General features: G+C 48.9%; 1 protein-coding gene across 1 annotated transcript; it reads right to left on the bottom strand.

Moving 5' to 3' along the window:
* Positions 1 to 52: 52 nt before the first annotated feature.
* CENATAC (centrosomal AT-AC splicing factor) lies at positions 53 to 3225 on the bottom strand. The gene is made up of 9 exons (XM_040084939.2): positions 2930 to 3225; positions 2662 to 2827; positions 2524 to 2586; positions 2294 to 2358; positions 2045 to 2150; positions 1672 to 1702; positions 1203 to 1286; positions 850 to 982; positions 53 to 369 (listed from the first exon to the last, which is right to left on the bottom strand). The coding sequence occupies exons 1-9, from the start codon at positions 3223 to 3225 to the stop codon at positions 324 to 326; spliced, it is 990 nt and encodes a 329-aa protein (XP_039940873.1). The 3' UTR covers positions 53 to 323.
* Between the last annotated feature and the right edge of the window lie 3995 nt (positions 3226 to 7220).

Genomic DNA, 7220 nt, shown 5'->3' on the forward strand with positions numbered 1-7220 from the left:
GGCCCTTCATTTGAAATGAGTTTCAGTTGGTCTACAAACACAGAGGCGCTTAAAAAAAAAAAAAAAAGTTTATTTCTCCAAAAATTCTTTCTTTAGCGGGATGTTCCATGTCAGCATAGGCTACTGGCATCACTTGGCATACAGAATAGGCTTTCTGATGGAGAAGATACAGCATCCACAGGAGCCTGCCCTTGCTGGTAGGACGTGACTGTGTGGCTTTAGATGTGATCCTCAGATGGACACTGTCTTTACAGGGCAATCAGCAACTAAACTGCAGCTACTGCCAGCCTTTCCACAGCAGAGCTGATGTCTTGTATTACTCATCACCTTTTTTTCTTCTTTTCCCCTGATTCAGTTCTAAACTGATGCCTGAAAGAGAGCACAGAAGTCAGACTGCAGTAGCCTTTAGACAGAGCTAATGAACATTCTCCTTGAAAAAGTAAGAACGTGCTGTGCATAGTGTTCTAGCATGGAAGCTCCCTCAGTATTTTTGTTACCTCCATGAGTGGTAGCTCCAGCTAGCTGACAGAGAGTTCTGGAACATTAAAAGGCACCAGTGGGACAGTATGTGAGTCTGAAAGGTGAGGCAAGAAAAACGAGGCAGATGCCTTCATGTGTGCAGCCTCTACAGCCATAAGCACACTTCCTCGCAAGCCATGTGCGCTGCTCCAGGACAAGAATGGTACTCTGCCTGGACTAAGCACTGTTTGGCATAACTCATGCAGCAGGATACTGTTATGGTCGTTATGCTTGCTGCTACCTCAGAGCCTGCTCCATGAATAACTTGCATGGACAGAAGCCACAGACTCTCTCCTCCCTGGCATGCATCTATGCTCCCCTGAAGCTCACCGGGACTGCCACCTCCTGCCATGATTCCAGACACGTCCAAAGGAAGGGAGCCAGCTATCACTTGTCTGAGAAGTATGGTCAAAATTGGCACCAACACGTTCCACTGGAAGCTTTTTTAGCTTCTGCTTCTCCTCTGGGAAAAAAAAAAAAAAATTGTACAGTGGTTTGGATTGGAAAGGGAACTTAAGGATCACGTTGCTGCAACCCCTGTACTGTGGACAGGGACACCTTCCCCTAGACCAGGTTGCTCAAAAGTCCAAATACTTTGTTCAGCGAGTTTTTTAAATTGCTTTTGGTTCTCTAGCATGGTAAAGTGATTGTAAGGTTAACTAAAAGGTGTGCAAGCTGCTCACTGTGTTTGAGAAATTCCTCATAGGAAGGTCCAATTTGTTGTTTACTTCCATCATCATCTTCTGTTAGCCATGGAGGTTTCGCTCCTAGAAGTCACAGGGAATACATTTTTAGCCACTGAAGTTATCCTAAACTGTGACAGGAGAAAAGTGTCCCCTCTTCCCCATCTGCTGCTCGTGCTGCCAAGCAAGTGACAAAGTGAACTCTGGGTGTTCTGAGAAAAAGGAGCTGGCTTCCTCAGCTAAGGCCATGGCAGATCACACTCTGAATCATACACTCCCCACAGCAGCAGCATCAACAGTTTTTACTATGCCAATATGTTTTCTTCCCCTCTAATATGACAAATATAGCCAAAAGAATGACCATCTCCTGGTTATGCTGCAACTCCTTCAAAACTGCTTTGAGTTAGCCCTGTGACATTTGCAAGCCATGAGGCAGCAAGCCAGTGAGTCATGATGCAGGTGCACTTACCTGTGTGGACATTTCCTTTCCCTTCTGTTTCCTGTTAACAGGAAAATAAAATGCTTATGAGAATCTTATGTTTAAGAGTATCTCTGAACAGAAAAGCATTGTTTTCATTCCCTTCCAGAATCAAGTTATATTAGAAAAAGGCAGAGGAAAGCTCTTCTTTAAAAGAAGTGGGTTTTTTTTCCGCATGGCATATTAAAGAACGTTTTCTTAATGAAAGTTAAACTTGGATAACTGAAACCAAGCTGGCTGCTCGGCCAAATCCACAAAGCTGTTTCTTTTTGTGATGGGAGACCAGCCCTTGTTTTGCTTTGTGATGTGTTGTGGGTGACTTGCAGTTAAATTGAAGTCACATTTGATAGCCAGTCACACCTACCTGGTGGCCAATGAAGGTCAGAACATTGCCTGATTCCATCCAGGCTAGATCAGGTCCTGTCTGCATTCTGCTTGGGCCAGGCTGTTCCGCAGCACAAGGGCTGTCCCTGAAATAAAAGGTGCCAGTGCTTACTGTAGTGCACACAAAAGTTTGCAAAAGATTAGCAAGATCCTGGTAATGACAGTGCCAAACTCCCCATGTGCTTTGAGCTGGGATGCATCAGCCACTGCTAAGGAAAGTGGTGCTCACCGTTCAGGTCCTGCAGGGGGCCTGCAGACAGAAGGTCCTGCACAAAGTTCTGGCTCTGGTTGAAGCTGAGTGTGATTCAGGAAAAAGGAACAATATTTCTGGTACTGAGCACAGCCCCCACCCAGCCGCCCGTAGCCCTCCCGAGCGCAGCCGGGTGCCGGTGGTGGGGATGCGGAGTGCAGTGCCCGCTCCCCGCCGGGTGCAGCCAGGGCAGGATACAGCTCACCGACCTGGAGCGCGGCTTGCACGGTCTCTCGCTGCCGGCGCTCGGCCTCCCGAATGTCCGCCGCCATCTGCGGGGAGACAGCGGTGAGGCGGGGCCAGCGGAGGCCCGGCCGATGCCAAGGCGGGGAAGTGACCGACGTTACCTGGAGGATGCGCTCCTCCTCCCGCCGCTGGTGCTCGGCCAGCGCCCGCTCTAGAGCCTGCGCGAAGCGCTCGTACTCCTCGGCCGGCACCAGGCACCGTTCCCGCAGCGCCGCCTCCGCACGGTTTTCCCGCCAGAACCGCGCCGTCTCCCGGCGGTGCTCGGGCCTGCGGGACACCGTGACACCGTCAGCACCGCCCGCACCCGGCCAAGTGCCACAAGAGCCCGGCCTATGGCAGCATCAGCCCGCCCCGCCCCTGCCCACCCACCCGGCCAAGTGCCGCATCAGCCCGGCTTGCAGCAGCGCCAGCCCGCCGCGCCGCCCGTCCCGCCGCACGCCGTGCCCGCAGCACGGGCACCACACGCGCCCATCGTGTTCCGCCGGGTCGTAGCGCCGCACGGCCGCGGCCCCATCGGCCACGGCCGCCGCTGCCCGCGCCGCCGCCGTCGCCTCCTGCAGCTGGGCCAGCGCCTCCCGCAGCCGCCGGCGATGCCCCGCGCTGTACAGGTGCCGGCGGCCCGTGAAGGCGCTGCGGCGGCACAGCCCGCAGTAGTGCACGGCCATGGCGGCGGCGCGGCGGAGCGCAGGCGCGGCGGCGAGACCCGGCCCCTCCGAGCGGAGCATCCCGCGCGTCTCAGCGCCGCCGGCCGGTGTAGGCACGCCCCGCAAACTGCCGCGCTCGGGCTGAGCCATTCCCTGCGCCGTCAGGTGTGGGACTGACAGCCATCACTACCTCTGACAGTGGCTCATATCCAGAGAAGGGCAACGAAGCTGGTGCAGGGTCTGGAGCGTGTGCCTGCGAGGAGCGGCTGAGGGAGCTGGGATTGTTTAGCCTGGAGAAAAGATGGTTTATCTTATCACCCTACAACTGCCTGAAAGATGCTGGAGCCAGGCGGGGTTTAGTCTCTTCTCCCAGGCAATCAGGGATAAGACAAGAAGACATAGTCTTAAGGTGCACCAAGAGAGGTTTAGGTTGGACATTAGGAAGAATTTCTGCAGAGAAAGTGTGATTGGATACTAGAATGGGCTGCCCAGGGAGGTGGTGGAGCCCACCCCTGTAAGTGTTTAAGGAAAGACTGGTCATGGCACTTAGTGCCGTGGTCTAGTTGACATGGTGGCGTTCAGTCCTAGGTTGGACTCGATCTCGGAAGTCTTTTTCAACCTAATTGATTCTGTGACTGCTACAATGACTCAGATGGTATTAGCTACACAGACCTGCCCTACCCAGTGCAAAACAGGGAGAGAGAAACAGAGAAAGTTGCAACTGTTACTTGGGCTGTAACAGCTGCTTGGTCACTAGTGCCGCTGCCTCGGTCATTTATCCACGTTAAGCTGCAGGAATTGCATTGCTGAGCAATGAGACGGTGTGATGAGGGCTCTGGTTAGCGTAGCCTGTCTTGTTTGTCTCATTAGGTTGGTTTCATTAAAGAGGTTTCTTGGCTGGTATCCCTGCTGGTTGGAGGTATCACTGCATGGCATGGTGTCTTCTCCTAGACCCAGTGTCCTGGGGACTGTGTACTGGCTTGGTTTGTGTTATGAATAGATGTTTACAGTACATATTCATCCTATTCACCTACTTACCATCACTCTTCTGCTCATGCAGAGGGGAGATAGGGAATAGGGATGGAAACAGAGCAGCTACAAACCAAAATCCAATCCTTGGCTTAGTAGCAGCAGGAATCAGATTTCAGACTCTATGTATGTTGAGCATTTTGTACGAGGATGGAGGTTGTGCTCGTAGTGGAGGAGTGCATCAGGGAGTTGTTGCTCGTCTGAACAAGGAGACAGAAAGAAGTTGCTTTTGGCAATTGCTGGAAAAGATGTTAGTGCCATGGTGTTGGGACAATCTCAGCATAAGGGTGAATTCTGTGACCATTGCATTGAAGGTTTGGCTTCCAGTTATTTCGGGTTTTTTTCTGTATGATGAAAGAAAAGGTAAAGCTGCTTTTTCCCACAGCAGGTTTGCTCTGCTGGGCTTGGGGCCAAATGTTTCTGCACTTTTTGCTGTTGCTATTCTCAGCCTTTTTGTCTTTTGAGAAGAGACGTTGAAAAATAAGTCAAACACCAGACCAAGCTTTTCCTGAAAAGAAAACCTTCTCAGAGGATCTAGGAGGCTCAGTTTTGCCTCTTCAATAGTGTGATAATTTGTACTGTATCAAGGTTTGCTTAGTTTCCTTTAGGCAATCCACAAGTATCAATCAGTATGATTTTGATTTTGCTAGAAGCAAAAGACTACAGTCACATGGTTTTTCCACCTTGTGTGACAAAGTTCAGTCATTAGTGGAAACGACATTGTCCCTGTTACAATCCTCAGGAACAAGTAGGACCCACTCGGTTGGCTGCTTTCCTCAAAAACTCCGTGCATGTCCCAATCAAAGCCCTTTTCCCTTCCTGAGTTTGGTATTTAACGTGGGATGTGTTGCAAGCAAGCTGGCTATTATAGTTTAATAATTTACCACATATCAGTTGATCTGTCACAACACAGAGTTGCTTTTCTCTTCCTTCCTGGAGTCAAACCCTCACACAGTGCTGTATGCATTAGCTGAGGCATGGTAACCCACTAAGCATATGATTATCTATGTGCACTTTTACATAGACACTTCCCCTACCCACTAAACTTTGGTACTTCAGAAATAAACTCACTCAAGAGTGTTAGACTGAATGCAGTCATGTTAATAATCTCAGAACAATGTAAGTCTTTTGGGGGGGGGGGGGGGTAGAAGATGTCCTGCAATAGGTAACTTGCTTGCAGATGAAGTCTCTCGACTTGCTTGTTTTTCAGCCAGGCATGGCTTTTGAAAGACATTTGGGGCAATTTGTGAGGCACCCGTGTAAGTAAAAGAACAATATTTGGATTATATACTTGCGTCCTGGTTTAGGGAAAATTTTGGAAGGAAACCTATGAATAGGGTCCCTGTAGAAAGCAAATTCAAGCAGCCCCTCCACCAACCAGTTCAGGAAGAAAATTCCTTAGAGAAAAGTGGAAAAAAACTGTTTCTGCAACAAGTGAAGTGTTCACAAGCATTAAAAAAAAAAAAAAAATTAAACAATAAAACTTCTTGGTGTTCTGAAGACAGATGGCAAAATTGAGAAAGTCCTTGCCATAGGTTGTAGCTCAGCTCACCCCATCTCTTATCAGTCCCTCCAGTGCTGGAAAATGCCATCCTGGGCCCCAGTGGGCTGCAGGCATAAGCTCCTGGGGTCTTTTGGGTCTTCAGTCTAGGACAGGTTTAAGCAGTTTCAAGAAAAAGGAAAAAGAAAAACAAACAAACAAACAAACAAAACAAAAAACAGTCCAGGGAACTTCTCTGCCTCAGCTAGCTAAAAACTAACTAAGAAACAAAGGAGAGTTCTCTCTCGCTGCCCCTCTGTAGACAACACAATCCAGGAGCGGAATGCAGAGGAGTGAGTGTAGTTTCTACAAACAAACCCCGCGCTTCTTCTCCCACCCCCTTTGCTGTGGCAACCAGTCTTAAAGGCATTTAATAAAAGAATTTAATATCCAGCATAAACAGAACAGACAGCTGGGGATACAGGCATCATAAAGTCACCGCAGGACACTTTGTCTACGGGAAGACACGGTTCTCTGTGCTGCTTCCCAGGAGCTGCCCTGAGAAGAGCAGCCTGGCAGTGCTGGAGGAGGATAACCAGCACCTGTGGCTTGGCCACCAGGGGCCGTGTGAGCTGGCATTTTACAGGTTGTGACTGAATTTACCTGTAGCTTGTTTGGAATCAATACCCCTAGAGTTCGGTGGAGGGTCTCCGGCAAAAGCTAATTACAGAGCAATCAAGGAAATGAGAAGCAAGCTGCAGAACTTTTAGGGCTGTTAGCAGAAACAGGCTGCAGATGACCAGTGTTCTTTCTTCCATCTTTCCCTGGGTTTCTGTGTCCTTAGAGGAGGCTGTGCTGGTGCTTAGAAGTGGTATTACTAGGGAAGTGGAGGGATCAGATATAATGTATTATGATACAGTGCTCCACCAAGAGAAGCCCTGAACTGTTGTACTTAGACCATTCTCAAAACGAAAAAAAAAGGTGTGAAAAGACTGCTAATTTTTCCTGCCTCTGCTGCAGAGATGGAAAGCATTCTTCCATTTGGTAATGTTTTTTTCCTACGGGTAGAGATTGGAGGTGCTGCCATAACAGACACAGGTAAAGAAGGAAATGATGAATCCTGTGGTCTGCCTTGTCTGTTCAACAAAGCTAGCAAGACTGGAAACAGAAATGTTGGTTTCCAGCTTAAAGACTAAATATGTTTTAAATATATATGTCTGTAAGCACAAACGTTTCCCTGAAGTACAGGAAAAAGCTAAAAGGCCTTAATTTTCCCTTTGGCTATTCAGTTACTGAATCCTAGTCTCAATGGTTTGTATGTATGCTGTGTATTCTGCGTGAAAGCATGTAACCCCAGGGAGATTTTGATCAGACTGATAGAGCTGATTTGGGGCTGGAACAGAACAGAAGAGAACTTGCTCTCATATGCAGAAAGCCAAAGTTCCCAGCATTGTTGTCTGCATAATAACAAAGGAAACTGAAAATATAGAGAAGTGACAAGTTGGAG

Source organism: Hirundo rustica, chromosome 23 (assembly GCF_015227805.2).
Source record: "Hirundo rustica isolate bHirRus1 chromosome 23, bHirRus1.pri.v3, whole genome shotgun sequence".
NCBI lineage: Eukaryota > Metazoa > Chordata > Aves > Passeriformes > Hirundinidae > Hirundo > Hirundo rustica.